The sequence below is a fragment of the Erigeron canadensis genome, chromosome 9 (assembly GCF_010389155.1).
Source record: "Erigeron canadensis isolate Cc75 chromosome 9, C_canadensis_v1, whole genome shotgun sequence".
In the NCBI taxonomy this organism is placed as follows: Eukaryota; Viridiplantae; Streptophyta; class Magnoliopsida; order Asterales; family Asteraceae; genus Erigeron; species Erigeron canadensis.
The window spans coordinates 9,329,138-9,346,742 of NC_057769.1; the positions used below are offsets into that span (position 1 = coordinate 9,329,138).

The window sequence follows — 17,605 nt, forward strand, 5'->3', positions numbered from 1 at the left end:
TAAGTCAAAAATCACGAATGTTACAAAAGCTCCTCTTCATTTAACATCAGGGGGTGATTATTACAATAAACCATCTAAGCTCATTTTACATCTTGTCTATTTTCATAAGTCCATAAAAACTCCTGCCGAGTATCACACAGCGTTTGGTTAAACACTAAATGCAGAACTTACCAACATGTCGGATAGATGTTGATGAACATCATATAATATACACATCTCCTATAAGGTTTTTTTTTTTTTTGGCCAATAACTCCTTCATTTTTATTGATACGAAAACTAATTACAATTACATCAATACTCATCTATGGTGAATATGTTCACCATTTACAAACCTTCCAAATACATAATCTATGCTATATACTATTATCTAAACTCTATACAGTCACCAATCATTCATACTAAATACAAGAATTACACTAGCCTTGCACAGTCAGTACCTCCAATTAGTAATACCTAGTCATGCAATAACATTTGCACATCCTTACATAATAGAAAAACACTATGCCAGTTACTATCTCTTATTGCAGCTCCCATTTCTCCCTCAATTCATCATATGCCTTGCATCGTTTAAACCTTAGACTGACCAACCTGAGTTTAATGCCTTCCAATATTTGATTTTTTAACTTTTCCTTTGGCAAGGTAGCATTTTTAAACATTCTTGAATTCCTTTCCTTCCAAATCAAATATACAGTGGCTGCAAAAACAATCCTCTGTATTATATTCCACATTTTTTGGGACACTTTGTAGCAATGAACCTGTTAACAATCTCCTTCCATACACCATGAATATCATGACCATTAACCTTCTCCCTTATTTCCTGCCATATCCACTCAGAATATTCACATTTAATTGCTTCATAGGATACCATTTTGTAAGCCTTTCTTGAGTATTTAACCTGTCCTTTATGGCCAACCACACTATAAACACATGACTAGGTACATATTGACTAAACCAAATCAGTTTATCCCATTCGACTTTACTTCCATTCTCTCTTGTATTCCAAACATTGCTGATACTAAATTTCACTTCAATCCCTTCTCTATTTATCCAGACAACTCTATCATCCTTATGCTCACCAACTTTCGCCACTTCAATATTGCATAGATTAGCAATCCTTCCATACCATTCCTTGGGCCAGGTCCAATTTCCATTACTTATCAAATTTGCCACCTTAGCTTTTTGACTAAAATGTACAGCAGTAATCATATTATCAGATATATAATCACTTAAAGGACTTTCTTTACACCAGCTGTCATACCAAATTGAAGTAGTAGTACCATTTCCTATTCTACTAACACAATGCTTCCTTATTCTCTTTCTAACCTTCAATGTTCCTTTCCAACTCCAAGCATATTTCCCTTTTTAATGAACCCTCCAAACAGATTTGCCTTTTAACCTGTTGCTGAAAATCCGGATGGGAAATAAAGGCCACAACGGTAAACACAAATGCGGAAATAACCCCTTCGTCTGGCAACCTTTTCCAACCCTTGTGAACCTATGAGGAAACTAACAAATAGGGAACCCTAAATGCAATCAAAATCAGCACCTAATGGTAATAAGATCAGCAAAAATAGCACACACAAACACAAGAACTTTTAGCGTGGAAAACCTCTCAAAGTGATAGTAAAAACCACGGGACCCTTAGGCCGCTTAAAATCCACTACCACCGATAATAGAGCAATACAATTAGACTTTCCCTAGATTTACTAGAGGCATACAACAACCATCATACACTTGGAATAAAGCATCAAGATGTATGGAAAAACCCCAAACAAAAACAAAGACAAAAGGAGTATTTAACCTATTCAAAGTCAACATTCAAAGTCGAGAATCTCCAATCTCTCTTTTTTTCACTTTCTTTTATTATTGTGTTGTTGATAGTGGCTGCCCATTTGCATCATATGATGCCCTAGCAACTGAAGTCAACAAGAGTCAAAGGGACTCTTGGATATGAGCCTATTTGATGGGCTTTCCTCATGGGCTAAAGAACACAACCCAACAAATCCCTTAACCCATAAAGATTCTCTCCTTATACAAATATCTCATAAATGTTTTGTTAACAAAACCTCATTCCAATCAGATAAAGATTTTAATCCTAACCCTCCAACATCATTAGGCTTGCAAACATCTTTCCACACAACTTTAGCCTTTCCTTTAGTCACATCTCCTATAAGTTCATTGATAGATACAATCAATATCAATCGTTTTGTTAACTTGCTAAGTTGTACAATTAAGTTTTATGCATTTTACATGCTTAGAAGAACTAGCTTAACTTAATTCTTAAAACTACTTTATTTCAACTTTGTACCAATCAAGGGAGCACCTAGATGGGTATGGCGAAGAGGTACGGGGACAATACGGGTACGGGAAACAGAAAAAATAAAAAGATTAAGATACGGGTACGACAATGATACAGCAAGGATACATCAATAAAAAATATAAAACATAATAAATGGGCTTAGTATACGTACAGTCGCTGTACCTATGGTTGGGTACAACATAGCTTAAAATCAGGGGGCATTTTTAGATATGTAAAAAAGTTAAGGTGTCAAAATGTAATTATTTTAATTTTTTTTGCCTTTGCTGTACGTATGCTTGGGTACAACTGAAAGTACCGATCATTTTCCCATAATTAAATATATCAAAAAAAATTCAAAATAAATATATATCTACATACAGTTTGTTTGTAATTTCCAAATAATTATTAAAAGCCACAAAAATAAAAATATGTTGTATAACATTTCATTCCTGAAAACAAGTAATATATATAAAAGTTAAAAGACTAAAATAAATAAAAGTGTTTAATATATATGGATAATATATCTTCCCCCAACAACTTCCCACCTCCCCATATTATACTTTCTCTACTCCCAATGTATGTAGACCACGTATGACCTTAAAACAACACACCATCCTTGTCAAATACAACCGCACCACTTTTTTGTTACAAAACCCTCCACCGGAATTACAAAAACCGCTGATTTACTTTATGATTTCCGATCTAATTCAAGGCAACTTTAAGATCTTCGGCCATTTACTTCCCCATGGAAACGTCCCCATAGTCAACTGAAACGTCCCCAGCCTTTTTCCGCTGTCGTCCCTGAAATTCGAAACGTCCCCCCTGCCGTTTCCCCGCCGTTTCCGTCCCCTGAACGTCACTAAGTCATTTAACGCACCTACCACTTATGTCATTTAAATGACTCCAAGTCACCAAGAAAAATAGACTATTGTAATTTTCTATTTCCTGTCGTGTTATTTCCAAATGATCAAGCTCGTGGCTAACCTATATTCCTCAATCTTCACAAGCTTGGTACACTAACCTTTAAAGTACTTAAAATTAGTACACAAAATTATAAATATCAAATGGATTCATCCATTCTAATCATTATTGTCAAGATCACAGGGCAGAAGCACGTAGGCTCTTGAAGTCATTAAAAACCTTTGGTTGTATTCTTTGTCTACATTTAATGGTTGAGATATTAGGGGTGACAAAGGAGTTGAACATGACATTACAAAAGGAGCAATATATTGTAAATGCCCTGAATCAAGTTAGGGTATCCAAGATGTCGTCTAGCAGTGTACATATATGTTTTTATTTTTGTAACTTTAGCTCTTTTATCAAAAGGTATTACTGACATAGTCACATGGAACCAAATGTCAGCCTATAAATAATTGGATGGGGGTGGATTTAGACAAGCTGAACTAATTAAGTACTCGTATAAGATTGTCAGAAACTGAGTGGTTTCATTTCCTGAACTGACTGAAATGTCGGATAAATGTGATGAACATCATATTATATACACATCTCTTATAATTTCGTTGATAAACACAATCAACATCAATGTTAACTTGCTAATTATCCACCAGTGCAATGCACAATTAAGTTTTATGCATTGGATATGCTTAGAAGAACTAATTTAACTTAAATCAACTTTTGCTAGAACTAATTGTTTCAACTCGTACCAATGATATCAAGTATTCAACAGAGCTACCATTTCTGTCAATCGACTGTTGTAGTTTTCTATTTCTTTTCGTTGTTTTTTCAAAATGATCAAGATTGCGGCCAAGTTTCAGGTTATATTTTTCAATCTTCACAAGATTAATACACTAAACTTTAAAGTACTTATAATTAGTACACAGTACTATGCAATAAAATGGGATTCATCCAATGGAATACTCATTATTTCTATCCATGACATGATTTTGAACAATAATCTAAATAAATGCAGAAAACTCTTTCATTTCAATTAGGTTAAGAAATGTATAGTTAGAAACTACTTAACCAGGAATCCTACAATTCACTTTGCGATATCATAATCACCCTAAAAATTGTAGACAAAAACGCATACAATTGGAAACCAAAATTCACTTCATAATTTCCCCATAACATTATAAACTCTTTTTTTTTTTTTTAGTTTCATCAAATAGCAGAAGAGTAGCAAAACAACCAACACCAATACTTCAAAGATTGAAATACCTGGCGATTTTGCTTATATAATATGATGTACAACCGAACAAATCCGAAAACCTCCCACAGTCCCATGGCTAACTCTACAAAACAATAGAACAAATAAATTAGACACTTTGTATCTATAGGATTTTGCTTTGTGTCGATTAGTGGTTCTGAGACCAAGGTTGCTAGATCACTAAGATAGCGCATTTCCCCCTGATTATGTTATGCAAAAAAACACAAATATGAAAAGCCTAAATTTAAAACAAAAAAAAGCCTTAATTTAAAACAAAAAAAAGCCTTAATTAATAGGGAGTTCCAATTAAGCGTGTCTCTTTGAGGAATTTTATCAAACAGCTGGAGGGCTAAATTATTTACTTGTTTGATGTAAAGGTATAGATATAAATTATTGGTTTAAAAATCCCTCTAAACATTTGTTAACAAATTACTAATACTGCTAATATTCATCAAACTCGTATAATTAGATGACATACCATGATGTGTCAATGTTTCTGCCACATACATATACTCTCAACGATGAAGATGTCTTTGGCACATGTTTAAGCTTCGGGCATCCAGAAATATGAAGTTCTTCAAGGTGAGGGAGGTTTTGTAAGACCTCTAAAACTGATTCCACTTCCTCAAAATCAATGATATCTAAATAAGTTAGAGATGGTGGAAGAAGAAAACATGATGATCTTGTATTATTATAATCTTGTTCTTCCGTTCCAAATGAAACCACTCCTGAATTACTTCCATATAATACTAATCTAACAAGTGAGGATGGGTAGTTTTGAAGCCCCCATTTTGACATCGGCTTCTTTAATTCTCCTATTGACAACTCTCTTAAATTAGGAGGCCACAACCCCCCACATGATGGATATAAATCCTCCATACTGGGACATGTCCATATAAACATCTCTTCCAAAGATGTGAGACTTAGCAAATACGACTTTATATCCTTACAATCTTTCACTTCCAGATTCTTCAAGTTTGAGGATGATGGGAGGTCCTCCTCATGCAATTTAGAGAAGCTTAATGATTTCATTGAATGACAACCCCATATCACCAACGACTCAACACTACTTGGACAATAATAACTCTCTAGTGCATCACAACCTATAACATTCACTTGTCTAAGAGATCCCATGATGCTACTCCCCCCATTAACCACCTCTTTCCTTCCCTCAATTGATTCCAACTTTGAACACCTATATATTCCCAACTTCCTAAGTGAAGTTAGATGTTCAAGTGTTGGTAGTACTACACAGTTACATTCGTTTAACACAAGCTCTGTTGAACCATCAAACGACGGATCCCCAAGCCAACTAGGAAATTTCATTCCTCTATACCCATCAAGACACAACGTTTTCAACTTAGAGTGAGGCCTTAGCTTTTCAATTACGTCATGTTCATTAATTGCAGCATCACCCCATGTCAATGTCAACTCATCAAGGCCCTTTTTTTGGTGTAACTCGGCATCCTTTGCTTCGGTTGGATCTATCGCTTTCTCCAACCCCTCGATGGAAAGTACACCTTGAAGATCCTTTAGGCCCCTGAGTTCAGATATTTTAAGCCCATTATTATCTTGAATAACAACCTTGAATAATGTTTGCAGACTAGTCAACCCACCAATCCCCAAAGGCAACTTCTTCAAGGACGGAGTATGAGTCATGTCAAGATGTCGCAAGTTTATTAGCTTTACAAAACTCACTGGCATCGTAAATAAATTACCACACCCTCGGACCAACAAGCTTTGTAGATTATATAGTTTGCTCACTTCTTCTGGTATTTGTGGGATCTCCGTCTCAGAAAAATTAAGGTACCTTAAATGCTTGAGACAACCAATGGAGTGTGGTACCATTGTGATCGAGTAATTAGTTAAACTTAGCACCCTCAGGAAGTGTAAGCGGGGAAGTAATTCTGCAGTAACATTCTCCAGTGTGAGAACGGAACCAATATTTTCAAGGCCCCCCCAACCACCTGACACAAGTAAGAACGTTCGCAAGCATCTAGTTTTGTGTAATTCCTTGTACTTTTTATCTTTTGAAACTGGTTGTTGACGTATGAATGAAAAGTGACGAAACTTTTCATAAGCGTCATTGTTACGATTTAGATCCATATTCTTATCCAACCTAAAAAAAAACTCCCCTGCAACACTTGTAGCCAAGTCATTTATCAAGTCATGCATTTTATATCGTGATTCATCATTCCCTAAAGGCTGAAAAAAAGACCTTGCCACCAGCTCTTCGAAATACTTGCAACCCAAACTTTCCATTGGTTGGTTTTTGCCCTTTGTTTGAGACAGAAACCCTTGTGCCATCCACAATAGGATTAGTTTGTTCTTTTCAAAATCATAGTCCTTTGGAAACATAGAGCAATATGCAAATACTTGCTTTATATGCGAAGGAAGATGATAGTAGCTCAGCTTGAGTGCGGGAAGAATATCACTTCCGTCGTCCTCTGAACTCCATATCTCACTTTTCAACAACTCGTCCCATTTAACATCATCGATTCCTTTAGTCTTCAAGACCCTCCCAAGTGTTAGCAAAGCCAAAGGCAAACCATCACACTTTTTGACAATACCTTGACCAATCGATTCAAGTAATGGATGTTTGTTAAAGTTTTCTTCTTCAAGTGCATATTGTGCTAACAAAGACAAAGCTATGTCATCTGACAAAATCCCCAGCTTGTAAGGTTGAACCGAGTTCATGACTGATGCAACCATGGTGCTCTGGGTTGTCACAATAACTTTACTCCAGGTGCCCCAACAAGTGGCCGTTGGAGGACTTCCCACTTCTTGTGGTCTTCGTTCCACACGTCATCTAGAACGAGTAGGAACCTTTTGTTTGAAAGTTTTTCTTTAAGGGCCACATGAAGCAAATCAAGATTAGCAAATTCTTTATTTTCCCCACATACAGCTTGATAAATAGCCTTGCTAACATTAAATACATCAAACACATCTGAAACACAAACCCATGCTCTAAGTTTAAAGTGACCCTTCACTTGCTCGTCATTGTACAGGACTCTAGCAAGAGTTGTTTTTGCCAACCCCACCAAGACCAACTATGGACACGATTTTCACATTTTGATAACTAGTTGCTTCAACCCCCAAAAGCTTGTCGAGCAATACCCTCTTATCTTCTTCCCGCCCCAAAATGCCTGACTCGTCAACCAGTGAAGTTTCTTCCAATGGTTTATTTGCTCTACTTATTGACTTTTCAACATTTACATTCAAACACAGATCAATTCTCTGCTGGAAAAGATCAGTCAATCTAGCGGTAATCTCATCTAGCTTAGAACTAATCTTACGACCATACATGATGTTACGTGGAGCGAAATTAGTACAACAAGATGGGATGATCTTCATAACCTTACTAGTAGTGTCGCCATGAGATTCTTCTTGATTCAATTTCCGCTTCAAGACTTCTGTGGAGATATCATCAAGTACATCGTCTATGTCGTAAGCTAAATCGTGTAGCTCGATCAGCCACAGTTGAACAGCTTTTTGTGTTATTTCTTTCTGGCCCGCATCAGCCAGAACAGCTTGAATCATGGGCAAGGTTTTCTTCCATTTGTTCAGCTGCGAATCGATTCCTTGAGATCGAGCAAAATTCATCAAGGCACCAGAGATTAGTTTTTCAATTAACACACCCACAACAGCACTAACAACGATTTCAGCCATTAGTTATTATATATATATATATATATTTTTTTTTTTGGAAAAAAGGTTTAAAAGATTGTTTGCTTATTTGTTTTTCGTTTTTGTTTCTGGGTTCTGATTAAACAAACGCGTTGGCTCGTTGAGTAGTCGCCCGCTCTTGTAGATTTGAGTTGATATATTTTGTTTTGTTTTATTTCTTGCTGCAACTCGGTTTGGTTGTTTGAATGTTCTGTTTATTGTATTACCTTTCAAAATAAAATGACTTTTTCAATACACCTTCGATATAATTTACATTTTTATTTGTTTATTCTTTCACACACAGATGAGTCCACTTTAAGAGGAAGGAGGAATATCGTTTTGTTTTCATTCGTAAAGCAGATTTAATAAAAGGAAAGGAGGCCCGAAAACTGGTTCGAAACTTCCAACATTCTTTTTCTTTTCTTTTTTTCTCATTTCATTTTTAAAATTTTTATTTTTATAATAATATTATTAAATATTTACAGTATAACAAAAATTGTCAAAAATGTTACTGGAAGTGATATAAAAATAAAGTAGTTAAAACTAATAAAATATAGCATTTTTCAAAGTTCACAAATAATAAAAAAAAAAAGGTTTTGTTAATAAGAGCCCTTAAAACGGACAGTATAAATTATTTGGGTGCAACAAATTTGTCTTGCGAAAATTCAGGAGGAGTGATTTTTATGCGTGTAATTAACCTACTAATGACAACAATGTTTGCTTAACACACATTTTACAAACTAATTTTTACCAAATACTTGTAATATGAAGTGGTTCAACCCTTCAACCAAACAAGAGAAAGAAAAACAAAGAAGATAAAATACAAAGAAAAGATTTAATTGATTGAAATAGTATTTGCAAAAATTTATTTGTAGAAAATTTGTAAACCTAAAAATATCTGATTGAAATTAACATTAAAATAGACACATTTTTATATATAAAAAAAAGAAAAAGTTATAAAAGACAGATATATTATACTGATTGTGTTGATTTGATTTTTTTTTCTTTGGTAAGCTTTTGGTTCTAGAGTCTAGACCATAGTTTTTTTATGCAAAGTGATTAATATATGATGATTATTAGCCATATACAACAAATATACATGTTTTATTGCACAGTTTACAACTGTGTAAATCATACATTGTTGTACATAGCAAATAATTGGTCAGATAGTTTAACATTTGATCCAGTTGTAAAAACATTGTAGCTAAAACAAGAAGTTTGATGGAGTATTTTATTTTATTATTAACTTTTTTTAACTTAATCAAGGGTTGTATTCACATGGATCCTTAAAAAATGATGAAAACCAAGAGACTAATCTAAGCCATTGGATCAAACAATCATCAAAATCCAATCAAACTTGATTGCTTACTCCGGTGAATTACTCCGGCGACATTGTCCAATCATATTTGATTGGTTACTCCGGTGAATTACTCCGACGACATTTTCTAATCATATTTGATTGGTCAAGCCAAATCAAGCTTGATTGGTAATCACTAAGACACTAACACCGTCGAATCTTCTCCGACGACTTCTCCGGCTAATCAATTTCGTTTTCAGGTGGATACGGAACGGGCCAGAGGCCCTTATCCGTTCTAAGCTGACGGTCAAAGGACGCATTTGAGAATGGTATGGATTTGATGAGCAGCGACCCAAGAGATGGTGGAATGTGATTTTTCTAGCGACACTGTGATTTTTCTGGCGAGCTCGAAAACAGTGTTTAATGGCTAGGGTATGTGGGGAATGTGTTTCTGAGTGATTTGGTACAAGTTTCATGCATTAATTCGAATAAACAACAAAGCCCCTATAGTGTTTTTTATTTTTCCGGTGAGTTTTTCAAGTTTTCCGGCGAGTATAGATTGGATTAATTTCTGGTCACGGTTTGTTCGTGGTGTGATTGCGAGTGTTTTGGTGTAAGTGTGATGTCCTAATTCAAAAGAACGAAGGTTTTATCATCGTTTGAATTTTTCGGCGAAGTTTTGTGTATGGGTGTGTGCGCGCGGTGGGGGAAGGAGACCCGGGGGGGGGGGGGGGGGGGGGGGTAAAGGGTAGGGATTTATTTTTGAAGGTATAATTTAATAGCTAGGATTTGTCCCTTGGTTTCCATGGGAAAAAGTAGACTCAAATGAATAAAACTCACTTAATCAAATGCCTAATTTCGGAAATTGCTTTATGTATAATTTTTTTATTATCCATGACAAAACATTACAATACAACAATAACAAATACTCGTATGAGAAATAAAAGCATTATCTCACTCTCACCCTCAAATTGGATGAAAATTTGTTGACATGATAATTTTATAATATATTTTTCAAATAAACAAATATTTTATGAATACTTTTTTACTTGATTAAAAACTTAGATGATATGAGACAACATCATCTTCATTTTTGCTAACAAATATTTATCTATTGTTTTTTTATATTCGATAAAATATATTTAAGACAAATGCGATATAATTTTTCATTAATAAAAACTAAACATGATAAAACCTTATAGTAAATAACTATAACTTCATGAATACTAACAAAAATGTGCGTTACAATGACATTGCTAGTATAAAATCTTTCTTGAAACGTACCTACACCTTTCACCATGAAGACGCAAGCTAGTTCATGATACGTATTTTTCTACTATTCTCTTTTTTCTTCACTACAAGAAAACGCTCCTGGGGATCTAATTGTACTTCTTGCTGCATATTTTCCCATAAACCCGCAAAGGTATTCTCAAATCCCTTTGGAAACCAATCCAAAAGTTCATCATACAACATTCTTTCATTTTCCTTCCATGCCTTCCTTAACGCCGCACAACTATGTATATTCCTTTTCTTTAACTCGTACACTAGTCTCCCAAATCTCTTATGGCTCGATACCTCTGGTTTTAAAATGCTGGCGGATTGGGCATCCATAAACTTCCTCACTTTTCTTACACATGGTAACACAATCCCATCAAGCAAAGAGTAACAGAAAACAGTCACCTTAACTTTCTCGTCTTTAACAGGTAAACTGTGTAGTGGGAGCTGCCATAAATGGTCACCAAAAGTAGTATTCACCCAATTATAAACTTGGTCAGTCTGAGGCTCGTAATATGGTTTTGGGTCGGCAAGTGGTGCAGAGAAACTGCATAGATTGCCAGAATATCTAGTAAGCCACTCGGGTTTCACTCTTGTTGCTCCATGTAAATATGGACGTTTCCTGTCAACAAGCTCACTAAACACCAAAAACTCGGGGGCAGTTCTTGAAACAGAAGACCAGCGATGAAGGAACACAGTTTCATTTACTTTGTGTGCTTGATAACGGGGTGCACTCACTTTCCGATCTTCCTCTGATAAGCCTGAAATTCCTCTTACACGTCTGGCAACTCTATCAGCCCACCCAGCACATATAGCTTGCCCCAAAAGCTCTTCTTCGTTTAACGTCAGGGGATGTTTATTACAATAAACCATCCAAGATCGTTCTACATCCTCTTTATTTCCACAAGTCCATAAAAACTCCTGCCGAGTATCACACATAGTTTGGTTAAACAATAAATGCAGAAGCTGCTTTCTCAACTTTGACATTTCCTCCATGGTTTTAAGGTGTAATGAATACTCATTACAGAAGTCCACCTGATTTTCTGATAGTTCAAAACACTGCAAGGCATAAGCTACAGTCAAAGCATCACTGGTCGGGTTCATAAATTTTGCACGGGATGTTTTAGAATTCTCTTTCAATTTTCTTTTCTTCAGTTTTTCACTTTTACTGATAACATTTTCAGTGTTGTTCACATCAGCTGACCCTCCTTCAAACTGCATTACAAAAGGATTCGACAAGCTCAAAGCTGCAGCAGCTGCAAGTGCATATCCTAAAATCAGATTCCGTCGTGCAGAACCATTTCCACTGTTCAGGATTTGAACAACTGTAAGAAGCATCCGTGAATGGCGAGGACTCATTGGGTACCGGGACATAGCCTTCCCCAAAGGAGTTAACCTCCCATCACTATCAAGTGCTTCCAGAGATTTTAAACAAACCTCTGCTTCAAACAAAGCTTTAGCTTCTGGAGGGGTAATAAAAGGGAACTTCGTAATCTAAATCAAATCAAGGAAAAATAATCAGGAAAACAAATATGCAGACAAAACATGTGAGTAGATTATTGTTTTGAAAAAAAAAAGAAAAAGTAGGTAGAGCACCTCATTAATTCCCATGGATTTCATGAGCAGAACGACACCGTCAACAGGTATTTTTTGGATTTCAGGAGTTGAGTGCTTAGCAAACATGTTGGTAAAGACAGCAGCAGAATAGAGACGATAGCAGTGGCCAGGCCCTGTTCTTCCAGCTCTTCCAGCACGCTGATCTGCAGATGCTTGACTTATCCACTGGACATCATAGGTTTCCATTCCATTAGAAGAATTGTAATTTTTAACCTTTTCCCTTCCTGTATCAACAACATACTTAATGCCTGGGATAGTTAGAGAGGTTTCTGCAACATTAGTTGCAACAACTACTAACCTCTCTCCTTCCTTGATATCCTCAAACACACGAAGTTGTGCAGATGCGGGAAGCATGGCATATAGGGGCAGAACACACAATGCTCCAGGGGACCTATCACCGGCCTCCCTCATCACTGCAGAAGCAGAATTTGATTGCTTTGAATCACCTAGAACAGAATCATACTGAGCACTGTCCAGTTTAGAGTCAGAATTTTTCTTCCTAGATAAAGTTTCAAAAGCAGCTTTCAGTGAATCAAGATTTCCATTTTCTCCCAAGACATTAACAAGGTCATTATCTTGGATACGTGCATCCTCTATATCAGTGCTTGCCTCCAAATCACTTTCATCTTCAGATTCATAAGAATCGAAAGCCTCATCGTCATCCTCTGACAAATCACCATCTTCATTACCATATGAGCTAAATCTGTCTATTTGTTGGTTGTTTCCCATCTTAAATGCTTCATCAATCTCCTTCATGTCAAATTCCTTGGAAGTGGTATCAACAGGCATCTCACTATTTGCATCCGACTTCCTTTTGGTCATCTCAAGAGATGCTTTGCGTAGCTTACGACACAAATGTTCTACTTCCCTTTGGCCTGTCACGAACACAAGTATTCCTCCAGATGGAAGTTTCTTGTGAATTGTTAAGATCTTTTTATAGGCTTGTCCAATGTAGTCCACAAGCTCTGTTCTCTTTGAAAAATGTTTACTAACTGGATATTGACGACCTCTCACTTTAATTACAGGTGGTTTTATAGGTTCAGCGAACATTATATCCGATCTAAAGTCTTCAACCCTCAGGGTGGCACTCATCAATATGAGCCTTAACGGGAAGATCTTTTTCTCAAAGCTAATTGCCTTTCCTGTTAATCGTTCATACTCTTTTTGCTGTTCATAGATTTTCTGCCATTTAACACAAGATTAAAGAGAAGTAAGAGAAATAGTTAATAAAACAGGAGTAAAAAGAAAGATGAGATAAGCTATATCCGATGTGATAAGCAAGTCAGCTGAGAGATAAACCAGAGGGCAACAGCAATTTATTTCTAAGTCAAGATGATTAGTACTATGGCTGTAGATATAAGGTACTATCATAGTCTAGCATCAAACTTTTTTTAAAAATTAAAACCAGAAAACCACAGCACACAACTCGGGGTTAGTATGGTGATCATTCAACTGATCTGCATGCTAATATTCCTAATATGTAGTAGTTCTTTAGGATGTTCATAACATCCTCCATTTGCGTATAGAAATGTAAAAGAAGCACCACTTGTAAATATAAAACCTACTATAACAAACAAAACATTTGATGTTTTCAGTTACTAGTTCTAACTTCTGCACCAGGTGTTCATCACAAGCCAATAAAACGTATAATATTACAAGTGTAGGCATGTAGTGTAGCATAAAGTCTCCAATGCGTTGGAGCATAGCTTCATCCAGTAAGTGATGATCATTTCTTAACTTACAAAGATGTAAATGAGGAGTCTACCAGTTGAACGAAAAAGTATGATGAGCCAGAGAGAACCCACAGAAATGTAGCGTTTATCTACCTGGCGTTCTACTATAATACGAGAAAGCATCCCAGTAAGTATGTCTGTGTTCAGACTCCTCTCATGAACCTCATCCAATATTATGGCCGAGTATTGCTTCAACAAAAAATCATTCTGCAGCATAAAAATGTATCAACACCTACTCTGGCTTTGAGGCAAACAGATAAAATAAGCTGGTAAAAAAGAAAAATAAGATGAAAAATAGGATTCCACCAATAAAAAAGAAATGTGATCAAAGAATCATCGGTGATTCATCACATTAGCATTTTGTTGTTTCTGATATGAATCAGCTGCAGGAAGAAGAAGATGGGCCTAATGGGTCCAGATGTTTAAGAGCTGAATGGTTTAGGGAGTAATGTGGTAATTATTATTATCAGTAAGTATTATTATTATTATTAGTGACTTGGTGAACAACTTAGGTTACGTAATATTTATGTTTAAAGAAGGCCGCCGGGCCATCAGTTTACTTAGGGAGATATTGTTATTGTTCTTAGGAACTAGGGACTGGGGCATAATTCCAGACTAGGGGCCACTGGGGCTTTAATCCAGATTATCTTTAAGTTTAACAGACGACTCAATCGGTTTTACATTGTCTTCTGTTCTTGTTCTACACTTTTGGTAGCTGTTATTTATTGCTGTTTATGATACATATCAGTTCTTTCAAAATTGATAGACTAGAAAGATTCTCTTATTAATGACTTTAAATATCAGACTTGCTCTTCCCCTTGGTTCACTTTAAATTTCTTTATCTTTGCATATTTTATTTGGTTTAAAGTTGGGACAATTTGCGTTAGATTTTCTGTTTAATCCGAGGCTTCTATATTTTTATTTTCCATGTGATAAATTACCAAGCTTGGGTGCTAGCCTTAGCTAAGAACTCTTACACTCGTTTCCAAATTAAGCAAACCTTGAGCCCATGAGGTATTATCCAATCATAACCAGTAGACTCTCTATCATGAACCATGCTAGGGGAGTACTGGAGTTATTCAGTTAAATCTTAATACTAGATACCAAACGAAGAGAAAAAAAAAAAGAGGAAACACATACCTGCAATTCTCGAAGCAATATTCCGTCAGTCATGAACTTGATGGAGCAGCTGTCTCCAATCCGCTTGTCATGCCGAACCTGGAAACCAACTTCCTTCCCTAAACGAAGCCCAAGCTCATATGCTACCCGCTTTGCAGTTGCAAGGACAGCCACACGACGCGGCTGAGTAACACCAATAATGCCACTTCGACTACTATGATTTTTTGAACCAAATCCGGCCTCATATAAAAACTGTAGAATTAAAAGAAGTTCACACGCTAAATTTGAAATTAATATGAAATCCCATATTCGCAGTAGAGAATAAAATAATATGCCTACCTGCGGAACTTGTGTAGTCTTACCAGATCCTGTTTCTCCACATATGATAACACTGATTTTCTCATATATGGCTTCCATAATCTCGTGCTCCACCTCCATAATAGGGAGATCCATTCTCATGCTCTCAACCTTTTTTGGCCTCGACACATGAACCACCATGGGGGCAACAACGGGTTTCTGTATCGCGGTCATACTAGTTGCAGAGCCAGCTAGCTCCTGCAACATATTAAGCTATTATTCATAAAAGGGTACTGTATATCACAATCTGGAGGCATCTAAATGAACAGCAAGCATTCACAAACTCGCACTACTTCAGAAAAAGATCAGACCAAACAATCTCTAAGCTTTGGATAAAGCGTACCTTTGACTTTGATATACTAATTTTACAGTTAGACGTAGACAATGAAGCTTTAGGATCTTTTAGCATGGATGAGTTAGCATGCTCATCATCAAGTTTATTAGCATTCGAAGCAGACACTAGTGCACCAACGTCTTCAGTATTTTTGCTACATAGTAGTTCTGAAGAAGATCTCTGAGGAGAAGATTTCAGACTAGTGATATTTATAACTCTGTTTATGGTTTGAATTGGGAAATCCCCTTCCACGTCTGGGTCCGGGTAATTTTCACTTATATCAGGTTCGCTCTCACAAGAATCATTACTAACGGCCAGTCTTTTTTGAGGAGGGTCGCTATGTTGTAATACTAAACCCGTTTTAGCAAACTGCTCTTCTCTTCTGCGTTTCTCTCGGGCAGTATCAACCTATGAATATTTAGCTGTTACACGAAGCTATAAATCACAAAAAACGATTTCTTTTTTGAAGCTCGGAAAATAAAAGTCGAACCTGGCCCAAACGGCGTGAAGACCACATGAGTGAATAAGCATCGTCTTGAATTTTGTATTTCCTGACAAGTTAAAACAACCAGATTGTCAAAAATAAATAAACAAATAAAGCGTCCATATGGATTATGAACCCAACAAAAGTTCACATACTCTAGTGTCTCAAGACTTTTAGCTAAAAGATCCGCTTTCCCCTTTTCCTCCTGTGTACAATAAAAACACGGCAAAATATAAACCAAACAAGTTATTCAAAACAGGACAAATGGATCAAATGCACAAACCTCAAGCTTCTTCAGCTTTCTCTTTTGAGAGTTGCTTGGTTTAGGTTTGTCCTTTTTCTTGAACTTTAAAGGCCCCTTAAAAGGAAGACAAAGTAACAACTCATCAAGCCTCGTGTTAGAAAGATTAACAACTAGCCCAAACCCAAGTATTATCTTGACATACCCGTTGTTTTAAACCTTTCTCCTTAGATTTTTTCTTTTTCTTTCCCGTCAAGATCAAAGCGTTACTATCATCTCCATTAAAACTAGAAAGAAAAAAACGAGGCATCATGAATTAGAAACCGATCCCTACCAACTTCAAGATAATGGGCAGAATAGCGTTTGTAAAAGGGTAGTCGGAAAATTCAACAAATTTAATCAACACAATTCAAATTACAGAATTCAAAAACTTAGCAGGCGTCTTTAGAAAAAGCTTACGACGATATAATAAAGCAAAAAAACGACAACATTTTTTACCTGGACAAATGTGATCCATGGTCTAATCCCTCCAAGGACTCCATAGTTTCCTACTAAATCGTATCAAATAACGGAGACGTATTAACGTATCACAGCTCGGAAACAAGAATATCTTCAAACATGGTAACATGAAATTGGTACTGAAAAGAATTTTTTTTTTTTTTTCTCAGGGTGTTAAGTAAAGTAACCTTCTGCTCTGATTAATAATATTGCAAATTTTTCTCTTTTTTTTCTAATAAAATACTAGGGCTTGTATATATACCTCAAAACAAAGAAAATAAAAAATTGAAATAAAATGTGAATGGGTTTTGTTAGTTGGCGGCACAAATTATTCACATAAATAAAAGCAGAAAATAATAAACCCTAAATTGAGACAATTGTAACAAAAAGGAAAGAAAGATAGGGTGGCGGTTATACCTCGGTGGGTGGTTGTGGCGTCTATAGCGGCGGAGCTGAGGCTGAACTGTGTGTGTGTGTGTGTTTTGGGGGCCGGGAAACAAAAGATATATAAACTTTTC

General features: G+C 36.1%; 2 protein-coding genes across 2 annotated transcripts; both read right to left on the reverse strand.

Moving 5' to 3' along the window:
• Positions 1-4,288: 4,288 nt before the first annotated feature.
• Positions 4,289-7,244, reverse strand: LOC122581061 (putative disease resistance RPP13-like protein 1). Its single transcript, XM_043753201.1, has 2 exons — positions 4,945-7,244; positions 4,289-4,551 (listed from the first exon to the last, which is right to left on the reverse strand). Coding segments are annotated over exons 1-2 (2,235 nt in total). The 5' UTR covers positions 7,179-7,244; the 3' UTR covers positions 4,289-4,550.
• A 3,326-nt stretch (positions 7,245-10,570) lies between these two features.
• LOC122580879 (ATP-dependent RNA helicase DEAH13) lies at positions 10,571-17,594 on the reverse strand. Its single transcript, XM_043753030.1, has 12 exons — positions 17,505-17,594; positions 17,088-17,137; positions 16,795-16,876; positions 16,632-16,706; positions 16,504-16,553; positions 16,355-16,415; positions 15,874-16,272; positions 15,513-15,728; positions 15,195-15,425; positions 14,148-14,261; positions 12,301-13,503; positions 10,571-12,198 (listed from the first exon to the last, which is right to left on the reverse strand). The coding sequence occupies exons 2-12, from the start codon at positions 17,129-17,131 to the stop codon at positions 10,741-10,743; spliced, it is 3,933 nt and encodes a 1,310-aa protein (XP_043608965.1). The 5' UTR covers positions 17,132-17,137; positions 17,505-17,594; the 3' UTR covers positions 10,571-10,740.
• Between the last annotated feature and the right edge of the window lie 11 nt (positions 17,595-17,605).